We start from the raw sequence: 16,342 nt of genomic DNA, 5'->3' as shown, positions 1-16,342 counted from the left end.
TAACAACACTGTTCATGTGTTCTGTTTTGCAGACCAAACTCGTTTGTGATCATCACGGCTAACCGAGTGATCCACTGCAACACAGACACAGCTGAGGAGATGCACCACTGGATCGGCCTGCTGCAGAAATCCAAGGGAGATTGCAGGGTTGATGGACAGGAGTTCTTAGTCAGAGGTCAGTCAGTTGAGACACACTCTGGGATGTTTAGGATGTGAGAGTTGATTCTTGTAATTGTGCGGTAGGATACTTCTGTTTAGTTGAAAAGATCCTGCACGGAAAAAAACAAGATGCTATGAATTACCTTCATTTTCGGACTATAAGCCGCGCCTTTTTTCCCATTTTTCGACGCTGCGGTTTATATAACGGTGCGGCTAATCTATGGATTTTTACAGCTAACGGCCACTAGGGGACCTCCTAAATCTATGGATTTTACAGGTTACAGTCCACCACCTTTAACTCTATGGGCTCTATGGCCGCTCCTCGCCCCCCACCTTTAAGCGGCGGGCTCCAGCAGGAAAAGCTGGAGGCCGGAAAAGAGTGAGACAGGTAGCGCGCAAAAGTAAAAGTGGAACTGAGAGTGGTACGAGAGACAGAACGAGAGCAAGACAGACAGACATTACGAGAGCGAGACAGTTTGTCCCCGTACCACTGGTTGAAAACCACTGCTGTAGATCACTGCCGGTACGTGCGCTGGGAGCGCACCGTTTAAGTTTGAAAGTTGAAAAGTTTGTGTGTGTGAAACGCTATGTGATACAGTACAGTTTACACAGCACATGTTCTGTAGCTACTATTGCACTAAATGGTAGCACTTGAATACGTTATGCAAATATGCAACTTGTTTGTTGAAATGTTAATAAATGGGAGCTTCCTCAAACAGCCATCTCTTTCCCGACAATCCCCTCTGTGCACGAACCCTTATGGTAATTAAACATTAAAACACCTGCGGCTTATAGTCCAGTGCGGCTTATATATGTACACATCATTCAATTTAGCTGCTGCGGCTTATATTCAGGTGCGCCTTATAGTCCGAAAATTACGGTAGGTAAAAAAAAGTTAGTATTAAACAAATATTTACAACAAGATGTATCTTCCCTCAGGCTGGCTACATAAAGAGATGAAGTCAGGAGCAAAAAGCTCTTCTCTGAAGCTGAAGAAGCGCTGGTTTGTTCTCACTACAACCTCTCTGGACTATTACAAGTCGTCGGAGCGCACCTCCTCCAAACTGGGAACTCTGGTACTCAACAGCCTCTGCTCCGTAGTGCAGCCGGACGAGAAAGTCTTCAAGGACACTGGTCAGTTCAGAGTCGACGTTATTCTCAGTCATCTTGAGCGACAGAAATATGCTGACACATTGAGTTTAAGCTTTGGTATCTGATAGTTTTTAGATGTGAACATTTTGTACGGCTTCTAATGACTTTGTCTTCTTGACACAGGTTACTGGAATATAATAATCCATGGGCGTAAACACTCTTACCGACTCTACACCAAAATGCTGAATGAAGCCATGCGGTGGGCGAATGCCATACAGGGAGCGATAGACAGCAAAGTTCCCATTGAAACGCCAACACAACAACTCATCAGGGACATCAAGGTATTAAAGGATTATTCTGCATGCTTCTCTCTGTTACTAATGTCATGCAAATATCTGATTGTTTGTGTGCAATGTGTGACAACAAGATGAATGTGTCTCATATAATAATATTTTAAAATGTAATTCTGCTATACATGCTCTTAACATATTGATATTTTTTTAACTCCAATTATGTTCAGTCATGCAAACCTTTGGCAGGGACACACACTGTAGTGAAGTGAGGTACTTCTACTCACTGAGTGTGTGCCGTGATTTTCTTAAATGTTCACCTCTTTTTCTACCACATAACTGTTTACTGCAAATATAATGCTCATCAGTGATATTTCTATTCTCTTATTTTTCCTAAACTTCATTAGGTTGTTTACTTTAATTGCTCTACTTTGTCGTGAAGTTAATTCATGACCACTCGACTAAAGATCCCGCCTTCTGTTTGTCCAGGAGAGCAGTTTGAATGTGGAGGCTGTGGAGCAGACATACTGGAGGAACCCCATCCTGAGATATACCCAGCATCCTTTGCATTCCCCTCTTCTACCTTTGCCCTATGGAGATGTCAGCGTCCACTGTGAGTTCAGTGGCCTGCAGTTAGCAAGCTGTTCAGGACTTCTATTAATCCTGACAGAATCACATACTCTATTAACATTGTTTGACGATACACAAAGCGCATACTCCAATCTTTTTCGCTTGTTACAGTGACACATACCTCAATAGATGCATGTATATGTTTATGCCATTAAACCTAATTTTTGAATGCACTAAAATAAACCTTTAAAGCAAATATTTACCATAATATCTGAAAGTGATCTAATATCATTTTATTACTATCAAAAAGAATTGTAGTTGCCTTGCTTGAATTGAAATCCTCCGTCTGTCCCTCTCCCCCAGTGCAAAAGGAGAAGGGTTATACCAGCCTGCAGGATGAGGCGGTGAAGATTTTCAACTCACTGCAGGAGATGGAGGCCGTGTCCGACCCCGTGCCAATCATCCAAGGAATCCTCCAGACCTGTCAAGACTTGAGGCCTTTAAGGGACGAGGTTTACTGTCAGCTGATCAAACAAACCAATCACGTCCCGCACCCAAACAGCCTGTCCAATCGCGCCCACTGGCATCTCCTCACTTGTATGAGCTGCACCTTCCTGCCCAGCCGAGGTATCCTTCGCTACCTCAAGTTTCACCTCAAAAGGTACAGTGTATGTCTGGTTATGCCATGATTCAAAACAATCCTATAGTCAAAATGACAAAGGGGTGACACCTCGACTTCACTGTCTTTGTGCCTTTGTGTTTTTTAAAGGATTAAGGAGCTGTACCCCGGCACAGAGATCGAAATGTTCTCCCATTTCGTTAGTGAGTCTCTGAAAAAGACCAAGAACAGGGAGTTTATTCCGTCTCAAGAGGAAATCGTGGCACTGCTTACCAGACAGGAAATGACCACCACAGTGTACTGCCACGGAGGAGGCTCCTGCAAGATCTCCATTAACTCACACACCAGTGCTGGAGAGGTAAGCTGTGGTCATTGCTGCACAGACTAGTTTAAATGTTACTTTTGGAAGACATCATTGCGATTACCTTACACAAACTCTGATAAAGATATGTTGTTTTGAAGCTTGGCGAGAGAAGGAGTTTTACTAATGCAAACTGAGGATTATGATTGTTATCTTGTGTTGCTTTTTCCAGGTGGTGGAGAAGCTGATCCGAGGTCTGGCTATGGAGGACAGCAGAAACATGTTTGCACTCTTTGAACACAACAACAATATAGACAGAGCTGTGGAAAGCCGAGTTCTTGTGGCTGATGTTTTGGCCAAATTTGAAAGGTATTCTAACATTCCTGGTTACTTTTTATTACACATTATGTTTGATGATATTATTTCAAATGATGCCCCTGTTTGTGAAGGACCAGGGTATGCAAAAATCAGGAATGCAGGTTGAGGTGCAAAAATAAGGATTTTATTCACCCAATATATGTACAATTTTAGGATGGGTAATAAAATCAATTTGGTTTAAACAAAAAGGTTTAGATGAAACCAGACACAATCTAGCATTTAAGGGATAAACAAAACGTCACAAAAATGGGTGACATCCTGTGTGCTCTTCTGCCCAAGAGCAACTCACATACCCCCTTCTCATCTTCTTCTTCTTCTTCTTTAGTGTTTATTGGCGGTTGGCAAACCAAATTTTAGGTGCATTACCGCCACCAACTGGACTGGAGTATGGACAAGAGGCTATGCAGAAAACAATAAACAAAATAAAACAAACAAAAACCAACAAAATAAATAAAACCAAAACTCTAGATTATTTTAAATTGATCAATTTCTCTAAGAAACGTAATACCTCCTTCTCATCTCCAAACTGAAGGAACTTATAGCCCTACTGGCCAGTCCATTGTCACATGCAGGGGGAAGAGGTTCTAAAAAGGGGTGGCTTAAATGGAGTGGCCCCTTTAAACACCCCTCAGGGTTTGAGAGGAATGGCGTAGTCCAATTAGCTGACACATCTATAAAGGCAGGTGGTTTCTATCAGCTCAGCCTTTTGCCAGGAGCAAAGTGAGCTGTAAAACACTGACAATAGGATTACACACAACACAATTAACAATATATATTTTAAGCAAGATTGCGTGCAATCAATCTGGCAAAATAAAGCCGTTTCAAATCAATGCGTATGTCTGATGTAAACAAAAGTATAACCTTTTAGGATGTGTGTTTGTTTGTGAGGCTTGTAGCCCTCACACTGTTACATAGGATATTTAACATTATGCAAAGCCAATATTTAGATAGGTAAATGAAAGGTTTGGGGCTTTTCCAACAGACTGGCTGGCAGTGAGGAAGCTGAGGATGAAGGCCAATGGAAACTCTATTTCAAGCTTTACTGCTTCCTGGATGTGGAGAGCATGCCTAAAGAGGGGGTGGAGTTTGCGTTCATGTTTGAGCAGGTGTGTTTTAATCTTCTTTATACACCTTTTATAAAGGTTCATTCACAAGTCGGTGCTAATGATGATGCTGTTCTCTTCAGGCCCACGAGAGTTTGACCCGCGGCCACTTCCCCTCCCGAGAGGAGACCCTGCAGCACCTGGCCGCTCTGCGCCTGCAGTTTCTGTTCGGTGACAAAGCGAAGGTCACCTGGACTCTGGAAAACGTCTACCCTGTGGGTCGCCTACGCAACCGCATCCTCCAGTTCACCAAGGTGGGAGCAACCTCAGGGACAGGCCAAACTCTGGAGCGTCGGAGGACCAGCTTCCTGGACGGGACCCTGCGACGGGGGCTGAAGACCGGCTCAATGAAGAAGCAGCGCATGGAGGAGGAGCAGATGTTGGAGATGTGGATAAAGGAGGAGACGTCTGCCACCAGGGCGAGCATCGTGGAGAAGTGGTCCCGCCACACCGGGGTGGACCAGCACCAGGCCATGCTCAAATACATGACCATCATCAAGGAGTGGCCTGGATATGGATCCACACTGTTTGACGTTGAGGTAAGTTAACGCAACTTATACTAGATGTGTTAAAGAAGATCAGTTTTAGCCTTGAAGCCTGAAAAGTGTTATTTGCACTTAACCTAATAGAAAAAAGTAATAACCCTCATAATGAAATAACTTGTTCAATATTGTGATAGAAATGTCCTGCCTATATTGTGGTAACATGTTTCCTCATCATCAGTTTAACACATCATTGCCACATAACAATGCATAATGCCACTTGTATCCTGTTTTAAATGTCAAATTCAACAAAGCCAAACATAAAAGTGTCAATGGTAACTCATAAGAGTATAATACATGTTGTAAGCTTGCACACTTTACAAAGAGCATCCTCATTCTTAGATTTTCAGTTAAAATGATTAGAATACTAGTTTTGGGAAAGAACGCCCCATCTGAAAGGTAATATATTATTCGTAAATATATCGGTCAGAACAGACAGGTAGGTCCAACAATTCCTTTTAATTTGGATTAAAAACAATTTTGATCAGGATAAGGGCAAATGTATTACATTTTCAGGACATAATTGCATAAAGGCCTTCGCACTGGTCCAGCAGATCCGTGTGTAGTTACCTGCCAGCCCATTGCATATAGTGCCTTAAGTTTATATATCCCTGTGTTTGTGTATTTTTCTAGTGCAAAGAAGGAGGCTTCCCTCACGACCTCTGGTTGAGTGTGAGCGCTGAAAATGTGTCTGTCTTCAAGAGAGGAGAGCCCAAGCCTCTAGAGACCTATCCATATGAACATATTGTTTTCTTTGGCGCTCCGCAGCCATGCACCTACAAAATCACCGTGGATGAGAGAGAAATGCTCTTTGAAACACCCCAGGTACGCCATATTTCCCACAGATAAGATTGTGTGTGTTTGAGGGAACAGGATTTCAGAATTTGCTTATCTTCTCTGATTTTGTGTTTCATCTATACAGGTTGGAGAGATCACAAAGATCATGAAAGCCTACATAAACATGATTGTGAAGAAGCGCTGCAGTGTGAAGTCTGTGTCCAGCTATGGGACTAACTGGATCAGGTGATGGACTTGACAGGATTCAAAACATGTTCAGATAAAGTACACCCGACGGATAACCCGAGAGAAGAGGAGGAGACGGCACCATGAAAAAGATTCTCCTCGATAAAGATTGTGTTTCAGATGTTTTCACTGACTACGTAGCAACGCAGAAAACAACTCCATCCAGAGAAATTCATTTCCACAAAGAGACAGAAAAGGCTCTTGTGGCAAACGTGGCAACATTCAAGCTAAGCACCATTTTAAGCTTTACACTCGTCCCGTGTTGCTAACCTCCATACAGTCTCCAAACATGATACTCCCTCTCATTAGTTACACTGGTCATTTCTCACCTCTTGAAATGTATATTATTCATGTATATTTTTGTGGATTTGAAAGAAAAACAAATGAAAAAGACCCTACCCCTTTGTCTGACAGATATTTATTCGACTTCTGAATCCAAAAGTGTACAACATAAATCCAAACTAGATAAAAGAATGTGTTTCATTGGCAGACTGACTGTTGTCCTCTCAGATGTTGCGCCCAATTGTAATGAATGTTCTCCTAAATGGAGATTCCCTCAGGTTATTGTGTTATACAACTGTTGGGAGATTATCTCCCTTGCCTTATTTAAGTTTTCATTATTATTCTGGACTGAAGGATTGAGTGCAGATTCAGTTGTAGTTATGGCTTTCACTGCTGCATGTGCTACAAAAGCACATCCCTAATAAATACAAAAAGAAGGAAGTTCCACATGAACCACTGCATCAGTGGAGATGCAACATCTATAACCACTGCAGTCGAGTATTTTGTCATAAGACACAATAACTAAAATAAGTAAAACAATTTTGCGCTTCTCTCCTAGAAAAAGTACTTTGTGTATGTTGTGTGCAGACTTTAGGTTAAGTTGCTGAAACTGATGTTCCAGGATGTGTTTTTAGAAACGAGTAGGATATTGCTTGTTGAGTACGTCTGTGTCTAAAGATTGTTTAACTGTGTTTTTTCAGTGATGTCAAAGGCCATGTTTGGGTGGGTGTATTTATGTATGGAAGTATCAATGGATTGGGAGCGTGACAGTCTGAGTGAGGTTATTGGCATGCTGGAAATGTATTGATGCAGTCGTCATAGTACTTTTGTTTCTCTTTTAGTGGTGCATTCTGAGACAAAGACATGTAGATTCAAACACGTTGTTCAAAACTATTGATTTTCTTCATTTTGTGCCCTGTTTCTTATCTTTTGTCAACGTAAACAAACTTTTGTGTGTTGCCCTCGACACCAAACATGCTCAATTCCTTCTGTTAATCTTATAAAATAGTTTCTCTCTTCCAAGTAAATGAACACAAAGGATGCCAGTCAACATACAGTATAGTTCATGAGTATGATCCAAACATTACGAGCTTAGTATTTACCTCACGATGCATTACCGTCTTCCGTCACTCTCCAATCGTATTCACTTGGGAGATCTGGTCAGCTGCCGGCGGCCACACCAGAGACTGATCTTGCCATTGACGATGACTGTATTTCTGAGATTTCTGATTATTTTGAAGAAGAAAAATCAGAAAAATGTTTTATATCAGAATTTAAAGATGCTTTAATAAATTATTGTATTTGAAAAATGTGTTTTGTTTATTATTGTCAAATTATCTGAAATTGTTCCATTATTGTTTAATGTGATTTATTTTAATGTTTTTAGCCAGCCAAGTATTTTCTTCTGTACCTCTCTTTGTCAAGGGGGCGGTCTGAGCGATGTGACCAGAACGCAGCATAGAATTTAAGCAGAGGTTTGTTCCAAAATAAGCATGATTTTAATATACTGCATACATAAGAGACATCTTATTAACTGTACTGGATCATCATGCTGTGGAGAACTCTACTAAAAGTAAAATACCATTCAGAATAATGTATTATGTTATATTGTGTTTTCATAGCTATTGATGCATTTATGATGTTAATCACTTTAATGTTTTGGTTGGTCAATTTGGGGCTAATTATACTTACTGCATGTGCTGCTATGTAGCTCTATGAATTTCCCCCTGGTGATGATCAGTAAAGTAGTAGTAGTAGTAGTAGTTGCAGTATTACTATTAATAATATGCACTGGAGAAATTAAATGATCAATTATAAAGCTCAATGGCCTCTTGTAATTCCAATGATTTCTAAAAACCTTGATCTATCTTAAAGTGTCCTTCACCAGACGAGGGCTTTTATTTGGAAATTTCTTCCGAGAGGTTCGCCTCATATTTGGTCATTTAATAAGGTCAAATGAAAATGAAAAACATAAACAATTGCAGTTGCTTTTCTGTTCACTAGTTTAACAAAGGAAAAGCAAATGAGAAGTTACACTGCCTTGGAACGTTTTTTTCTTGCTGTTTTAAAAAATGCTGTTGTTTCGACAATCTCCTCTCTTTTACATATATACAACCAATAAACTTATTTCCTGGCATCACTAAAATATGTTTGCAGCTGTTTCATGAGACGAGCGTCAGCGGTTGATGACGTCAGAGGGGTCCACCCTCCGGACTGAGAGGTTAGTGTTGCTGTTGTTTCTCGCAGTCCGCACGAGCTCCCACTCGCTCCACAATGGCCGGAGTTAACACACTTTCAGCCTTTATTTTAGCCTTCATTTTCTTCGGTGTTTTTATAACCACGGAGGCGCAGACTTCGACTCCTGCTCCAAACACGAGTAAGAGTTGTTTTAATTGTATTTAAGACTTAGGCGTTGTGCTTTGTTGTGTACAGTAACAACTGAGTCAGGGGGTGGTCACATGATAACAGAAAATTGATTATGAGCAAAGATTATCATCTTAATTCATTGTGATGGCTTCCAAACAAACTTTAACTAAGTTTCTCTGTAATGTGAATGTGTGTCACTGTAAACTCTGTTGAGGATTTTTCCCAGTGGCCAGAAATGTTAACTTCCAGTAAGATTTGATTTCATTTCTTTTTAGGCCATTTATACAACTGCTTGAACTTACACCATAAAAGGAAGGTCACTAGGAGGCCCTATAACCTACTATATGTATAACAATCTGTAACTTGTCTCAGTTTCAGTTCCCTGTGCCTTGAGATCCAACACCAGCTGCTCTGAATGTCTGCAGAATGTAACAGTAAGTATGTTCAACTCCAGCCAAACACAGATAGTAAGATAAGATAAGATAAGGAGTACTTTATTGATCCCAATTTGGGAAATGTTTGCAAGTAACTTTCTTCAGTGTTGTTAGTAATACTATGACCAACAATATGACCCTAAGCAAAGTTTTTGTTGCAGTGTTTGTGGTGTACACCAACCAAACAATGCTTGGACTACCCAGTGAGGAACATCTTGCCCCCCAGGAGTGTGTGTCCACTGAATGATGCACGATGGGGGTTGTGTTGGGGTAAGACTCCCTACGTTTACATTACACTTAAATGTGAAAAAAGGCTCAGTCAACCCAAGGCCTCAGATCACCATTAATGCCAACCTGATGTGGCTGTGTCCTTCAATTATTATCGCAATATCAATATATTGTCCAGGTCATTTTTCAAAATAGAAATGACAAACAACTTTGTTTTTTTACTTGATAGTAAAATCAATGTTAAACAGGCAATTGTAAGACCTCAACTCACGCTTCAGGTATGCTGATGGGCATTTATGACTATTTTATGATATTTTAGAAGTCAAACAATTAATCAATCCATATAATAATCAATAATACAAATAATTACAGTCCTAGTATATGACATATATCAGACAAATACTACTTTTGTTTTGTTTACCAATAGTTAAAAAAATGTATACGACTAGTTTAGTACTTTTAAATAATACTGATTGAATGAATGCTTATAGTGCCAATTCTCCACAGAAGACCCATAACCCACTTTTAAATGACGACAATGTTCTGGTCTACTAAGAGCCCAACTGCTTTTGTCCAACCGGAGCTGTAGTGTCTATTGCGATGCATTGACTCATATTCAGTGCTTCCTTTTTCACTGAGTATCTTCCTTTTTATTTCCAGTAAACTTCCAGATTTTGATCATCACCATGTCAGTGCTGGGAGGCGTCATCATCATCAGCATTCTGGTTTGCTGCTTCTGCTGCTGCAAGTGTGAAAGAGTTGGGTAAGCATTAAGCCATGTGAAGTGCTGGCTCTGAAATGTGGTTTAACATGGCAGGAGGAGGACGGGGGAACACAATGGGTTGATTTTCTGCGAGGCCAGGCTGATACCGCCGTCTCCAAAAGCCTGCCAGAATTTGTAGCTGCAGCTTAGTTTTGAGGAAAAAACATGAAATCTTTCTATTTAGAAGTGGTCTAGCCTTTTGTTAATGTAATAATGGCTTTTGGATGATGAGGAGACGGTTATACATTTGAAATATAAGACTGATTAACTGTTGCATGCTTCATTACATGCTGTATTAGGCTGAATGCAAAGCACATCAGACTCACTATTGTCATTTATTTTGCAATGCATATATATGTATAATCACATATTCTTTTATTTTAGGAACAAGAGAGAAGACGCAAAGGTTCAGCGACAAACCCGTGCAAGGAAGAGCCGTCAGAAAGCAAAGTAAATGGCTATAAGGACGGGATTTAAAAAAAGATAAAATAGAGACCCTTATTACTGGTACTGTCATTATACTGTAGATATAACAAAACAACTAACATAAGAGTGAGTCCCCTGCACTACATTTTGTTGACTGTCCACATCATTATGTTGATAAAAAACATTAATAAGGACTTTTAAAGAAAACTAATAGTATTTCTAATATCAATATTTCTATATCAAATGTGAAATAGGGTTTTTGGTATAAACTACAGCTCTCTACAGTAGTACTTTGTTTTGATCCTCATTGAGAATTCAAAATGTGTAGATGTGAAGGCATCCACTGTTCTCTGTTGTCCAACAATTTGTCTTTGTTTCTCTCCCTACAGGAGGACAGAAATGCAGATGAGACATGACGAGATCAGGCAAAAATATGGTGAGACTCTTTCCTTGTTTGTGCAGTTTAAGTGGGTAATAAATGTACTTTTTGAATATAAAAAAAGATTGTTGCAAAATGAATGTATAATGGGATACAATTTAAAGAGACAACATGAGATAAAGATAACAACATTTGAGCCGATAAAACAAGAAAACAGCATTTAAGTCATCACAAATCAAGAGAAAGAAGCAATGTAAAAACAACCAATGTAGTACATTAGCTCCATCTACTGGATAAAAATGACTCTGCATAAACAGTGTACATTTATTTTCCACATTTTTATTTAAATTGTTTTTGGGGAAAACAAGCAATTTAGAAATATGTTTGCTTTTAGAAAATTGTATTTGCTTCCAACTTTCAAAACTCTTTCAATACAGTGCTATGCTGGAAGCCATAACATGCTTATATGATTTGTTCTCTATTTTTATTTGTAGGTGTTGCAAAGGAAAACCCATACGCCCGTATGGACGATCATTAAGAAGAATCTCAGCGATGATTCCACCACCAAAAATCCTTAAGTTGATCTTATTGATGCCAGTAACATTAAGATATGAAACTGTGATGATCTGATTTCATTTCAGTGTTTGTCAAAAAATGTCACCAAGATGTTCTGAATTTATTTTTGACTAAGTGTGCACCATATTTTACACAGTTTCCTTCACCTAATATTTCATATTTTATGCACATTGTTTTCTGCTGTTAAACCAGGTTCATATTTCTTTTGTCTTTTCATAATATGAGATTCTGTTCCGTTCAAAGCATATTGTCCAACAAGCTATACAAGATCACTGTGTTATTTTTGCATAACATGCAGTATAGTTTTGTACAACTCAAGAAAAGTTCAGAGCAATTGTGGTTCTTAAATAACAGCAGTTTCATTTGAGTTGTAATACGAACTATTTTACTGATCTGTTCTGAAAGTACAACATTTATTTTTATATAAAACGTTTATAACATGTGACTTAATGGATGAAAGAAATGTGTTTTCTTGAACTACATGCGAGTGATTTGATTATTGTGCAGCTTTTGTTTGAAACCATTTGGGACCATTTTACTTGCTTTAAGTGCTTTTAGCACCAGGAAAAGTGCTATATAAATAACATGTTTTATTATTATTACTACGATTTATAACATAAATAAATTTGAATTTTCTTTTGTGACTTAAAAGAAGTAAATCAATTTCCATAGTTTACAAATGTCCCTGACACCTTACCCAAACACTTTTACAGAAAAAAGAGGATTCAAATGAAACTGTTCTGTACTGAGAGAAATAATGGAACTATTAAACCCAGTGGAAAGTAATTTCATATGTGTGCTTTCATCTATCTCTCACTTCACCGAGGAAACTAATATTCTGCAAGTTTTTCTCTATCTATTCATTCATGTTGCAGTTCCTGAGAGCAATGTGTTCTTCTTGGTTTGTTGTGTTTTGTTTCTGAGTCCCAATGCAAATGTTGTTATAACTATTTGGATCTTCGGTCCAATGCAAAAGGGCCCTTTTGATTTCCCTATCTCGCGGGAACGCGCAAATTAGCTCACGTAACCGCGCTCACGAATAAACGTGAAGCACGTGACCCCTTTTTGGCGAATTAAATTTCAAATCACAGTACGCGCGCGCTCCTGGTCCAGACGAAAGAGCCGGAGGAGCTGATAACACGCTTCACAGTTAACAGCCTTCTTCTGCGTTATCAGTAAACCACCGGTAAAACAGCACAATGTCTGAAGAGAAGCCAAAGGTTTGTAACATTTCTCTATCTCTTCGAAGGAACGTCTTGTTCGTGTTTTCTGTTGACTGCTAATGGTGCCAGTTTCCAGTTAACGTTAGCACATTCAGCTAAGCTAACGCTAGCTGCTTCCAGGCTACAGACTCCGCATTTGAGCGGGTCGACGGAGAAAACAAAGGTTGACGAAATAGCGGCTCTTTTGTCGAACAGCGCTTTGTTTGCACTGTCCCCTCAGTATGAGCATCCGCTACTGCTAGCTAACGTTTCTCAGTTGTTTAATCTTACATTGAGTGTGGGTTTGTTAACGTTGGCTTCGGAGATTGCAAGTGAAATGAATGATTTGTGTTTTCCCTTTGCGCCATTGTGGCTTTCAGCGCCAGTTTGAACATGGACTAGCTTGCTATGCTAACCACAGGGAGACACAAATGATTCCAGACCGAAAGGGTCAGATGCTGTATTGTCATGTGCACGGGAGCTACAGTGTAGTTATAGCAATTACAAGTTAAATCTAAGGCTCCTCCAACCATGCAAAATAAATATACTGTATATGAAATACAACTATACTCAATATTGCAAGAAGAAAAAGAGTATAACTAAATGATACACGATCATGTTGCAAGACCAGTGTGCAAGTCATGCAGGAAAATACAACTATTAACATGTAAAATAAAAAAAACATTAGCTAAATGTTGCAGAAAAGGTTTTATGTGAATGCAGAAGTCTATATACATTCAAATAAAGGCAACGACATGATGTAGAATACATACTGCTTATTGTTGATATAAATACATTTGTGAGATGCACACAGATGAATAATTATATGGAGTTATGAATGTGAGTGTGCGGGTTGGAGTTGAAACGACGAAGCTTGTCGCTACGACCATGCTCTTTCTATTGAAACTTTAACGGAAGCTAACATGAGTTTGCTGTTGTTGTAGTCACCTCATACTACCGGTCACCGGCAGGTTAACGGTAAATGATGGCGGTCAGTGGCTGCTTGTACTAACCATAAATACATCCATGGTAGAGGTTGGAAACGGGAAGACTGAGCAGTGTTGTCTTCCTAAATGATTATGATCTAAATGAAATACACTTTTCAATACATTCCCACATGGTGGTTTTAATTCGTCATCATGTTATGTGAGTGTAATGGGGGTCGTCTTCAGGATTCACTAGCAGCACTTTTCGACCCCTCTAAATAAACATTAGCATCATGTGGGAGTGGATATTGGATAATGTCATCATATCTCAATTTTTTTGGCTAATGAGTGTTTTTTTGTTGCAGGAGGGAGTGAAGACGGAGAATGAACACATAAACCTCAAGGTAGCTGGTCAGGATGGGTCAGTTGTACAGTTCAAAATTAAAAGGCATACCCCTCTCAGCAAACTAATGAAAGCCTACTGCGAAAGACAGGTACGTTTATTCTGAAAGACTGAAACATATACCTGTCGGTAAATTGAACCTTGACTTAATAACCATCACAATGGAACTGTTGTTTATATTTTTGGTTTATAGCTACTGGGTGCAATATTTCATTCCTGTTTGTTTTGTCTTACAGGGACTGTCAATTCGTCAGATAAGGTTTAGGTTTGATGGGCAGCCAATTAATGAAACGGACACACCTTCACAGGTTAGTAGAAAGCTGGTCTTGTATTGTAACAATGGATATGATAAATGAGTGAATATTCATCATTCACACAGTATGGCTGCACAATATAAGAAAAACTGACTTTACAGTTGTGTCTGGCGCACCGTCCCTCCCTGCTGGGGTGTTACACTTCAGGCCTTCCAAACCAACACACCCAGCAGCTGACTGAACCATCAATTTGATTCACCTGGTCAGATGCAGGACTGCCAATTGAGAAATGTAGTAATATACCGGTTTTGATTATGAAATTGTAGCACCTAGACTGTAGGAAATGATTGGAAAAGACTGGATAAGTAAAGAAAAATGATACATAAGAGTTTTTCTTTTGTCATGACACATGTTACTTTGCTGACATTGCACTTCCTATGATGGGACTATAGCACGTGTGCACAATGTCAATGTAAAACAATATGTTGTGCAGCCCAAAATATAAATATTAAAAACTAGCAGCCATCCCCAAAATAACATTAATATATTTGTCTAAAAATGTTCATTTGAAACAGGAATTACAGAAAACAAAGCAGAAGTATTGAGAGTTTGATACCAAGCTCTACTTCTAAGGAGACATATTGTGCATTGGCTGTAGAGTAATATATATATATATGTTTTGTTATTACAGCTGGAGATGGAGGACGAGGACACTATTGATGTATTTCAACAACAGACCGGGGGAGTCTTTTCTTAAGTTGGACCTGGACTCTTGAAAGAACATCCACACCAGTTCTTCCCTGTTGTATTTGTTTCTCCTTTTTTTCTCACTCTGCTTGGTCAGGCTGTTCACAACATAGAAGAAAGTAGAAGGTTTTGCATTTTGGGCCAAAAATCAACTTTAAGATGCAGGGTAATTTAGAAACATGTTTTATTCCCATTAATGGATGCTTTGAAACTGCCCAGGGACAGGTCTCAGATCAGATATGGTTCGTAATGGGAAAACAACTGCATACTTTTGATGTTGAAATGACCTCACGCATGTCTATAAACCATAAGCTAAACTACAAGCCAAAACCTTGCTTTTTCTTCTTCTTTAAGATTTCCAGATTGTTGTGAGCATTTAAATTCAGGGGGGGCTCAACTACTTTTAGTTCATGTACTTGATAGGATTGCTATGGAGGAAAACTGCTGGAGGGGAGCTTGTGGTTATTCTTTGTAAACAGGTGCAGCATATGTAATAAAGTTGTCTTTTTTTTAGTTGATGTATCCATGCCCAAGACAAATGCAACTTCAGATCCATATGGATGTTTTACCTCAATATGGTCACCCTCAACTCAATGTTAAATAAAGTACAGTAATGTTTCTGGACCAAAAGGCTAAATCAAATTCTTTTATAAAAGGGTTTGGTTAATATATAATATGTAGATGTAAAGGGTTACTGTCTCTAACGGTGGTCTTTGTTGTCACACAGCAACAGAACAGTTCTCTCGGTGATTTCTTTCCAACTATTCAGGACTCTAGAAAACTAATATTTCATTTTTGCCAGTGAAGAAAAATGCGTATCTCACCTAACAATATATATTTCAGTTAATGTATAAACTATTCAGGCAATACTTTGCTGCCAATTTTAAAATATTTGTCAAAAATGTATCCAAACAGTTGCTTAGTTTGTTGGACTCGTGTGTTAGTAGAAATATCATGTCCACTTAGTTTTGCAGGGTGACATGGACATATTTCTTTTGATTTGTACATTATTTGTTGTCCCTATACTGTATACAATAAATATAGTTTGATACTCAGTCTCTGGTATTATGTTTATGTGTAGACATATAATATTCATATTTCATATATACTGCGCTACACAGTGCAGGGCAAATCTTTTTTAAACCTCCACATCTTTGGTGTAAAACAAATCAATTAAAGGCCTGACTCAAAAATAATTGTTCCTAGACTGGATGGTGATATGTGTAACAACATGTGCACATACATTCAGGCCACTAATGTATGATGTTGGAATCAGGG

General features: G+C 39.0%; 3 protein-coding genes across 4 annotated transcripts in view; all 3 read left to right on the top strand.

The window, feature by feature from the left end:
* Positions 1-7,673, top strand: part of myo10l3 (myosin X, like 3) — a 57,171-nt gene extending 49,498 nt beyond the window's left edge. Inside the window, exons 24-34 of the mRNA XM_079665770.1 lie at positions 33-175; positions 1,099-1,293; positions 1,435-1,592; positions 2,031-2,154; positions 2,475-2,772; positions 2,881-3,088; positions 3,264-3,400; positions 4,392-4,515; positions 4,596-5,051; positions 5,688-5,879; positions 5,977-7,673. Coding sequence (XP_079521896.1) covers positions 33-175; positions 1,099-1,293; positions 1,435-1,592; positions 2,031-2,154; positions 2,475-2,772; positions 2,881-3,088; positions 3,264-3,400; positions 4,392-4,515; positions 4,596-5,051; positions 5,688-5,879; positions 5,977-6,081 — 2,140 coding nt within the window. The 3' untranslated portion in view covers positions 6,082-7,673. The remainder of the gene's footprint in view (positions 1-32; positions 176-1,098; positions 1,294-1,434; positions 1,593-2,030; positions 2,155-2,474; positions 2,773-2,880; positions 3,089-3,263; positions 3,401-4,391; positions 4,516-4,595; positions 5,052-5,687; positions 5,880-5,976) is intronic.
* An 892-nt stretch (positions 7,674-8,565) lies between these two features.
* On the top strand, positions 8,566-12,318 carry pttg1ipb (PTTG1 interacting protein b). 2 transcript variants are annotated; one of them, XR_013805338.1, is made up of 7 exons: positions 8,566-8,736; positions 9,099-9,160; positions 9,322-9,430; positions 10,049-10,151; positions 10,536-10,658; positions 10,967-11,013; positions 11,451-12,318. XR_013805338.1 is itself a non-coding variant. In XM_079665539.1 (7 exons), exons 1-7 carry the CDS (start codon positions 8,634-8,636, stop codon positions 11,492-11,494), a joined length of 534 nt encoding a protein of 177 aa, XP_079521665.1. In that variant the 5' UTR covers positions 8,569-8,633; the 3' UTR covers positions 11,495-12,318. The 2 variants fall into 2 exon arrangements, 1 of the variants encoding a protein (XP_079521665.1); XM_079665539.1 differs by having other exon boundaries at positions 8,569-8,736; positions 10,536-10,601.
* A 275-nt stretch (positions 12,319-12,593) lies between these two features.
* sumo3b (small ubiquitin like modifier 3b) lies at positions 12,594-16,119 on the top strand. Its single transcript, XM_079665540.1, has 4 exons — positions 12,594-12,752; positions 14,026-14,154; positions 14,300-14,371; positions 15,009-16,119. Exons 1-4 carry the CDS (start codon positions 12,732-12,734, stop codon positions 15,072-15,074), a joined length of 288 nt encoding a protein of 95 aa, XP_079521666.1. The 5' UTR covers positions 12,594-12,731; the 3' UTR covers positions 15,075-16,119.
* Positions 16,120-16,342: the final 223 nt, after the last annotated feature.

This window comes from Notothenia rossii (assembly GCF_949606895.1).
Source record: "Notothenia rossii genome assembly, chromosome: 2".
Classification (NCBI taxonomy): Eukaryota; Metazoa; Chordata; class Actinopteri; order Perciformes; family Nototheniidae; genus Notothenia; species Notothenia rossii.
The sequence above is the reverse complement of the archived record's forward strand: the minus strand, read 5'-3'. Positions and strand labels throughout refer to the sequence as shown.

Excerpts from the sequence above, each read along its gene's own strand:
- sumo3b (XM_079665540.1), top strand. The coding sequence starts at position 12,732 with ATGTCTGAAGAGAAGCCAAAG. Across the intron at positions 12,753-14,025 it reads TGTCTGAAGAGAAGCCAAAG|GAGGGAGTGAAGACGGAGAA; the intron begins GTTTGTAACATT and ends TTTTTGTTGCAG. Across the intron at positions 14,372-15,008 it reads AAACGGACACACCTTCACAG|CTGGAGATGGAGGACGAGGA; the intron begins GTTAGTAGAAAG and ends TTGTTATTACAG.
- pttg1ipb (XM_079665539.1), top strand. The coding sequence starts at position 8,634 with ATGGCCGGAGTTAACACACTTTCAGCCTTTATTTTAGCCTTCATTTTC. Across the intron at positions 10,602-10,966 it reads AAGAGCCGTCAGAAAGCAAA|GAGGACAGAAATGCAGATGA; the intron begins GTAAATGGCTAT and ends CTCTCCCTACAG. Across the intron at positions 11,014-11,450 it reads CGAGATCAGGCAAAAATATG|GTGTTGCAAAGGAAAACCCA; the intron begins GTGAGACTCTTT and ends TTTTATTTGTAG.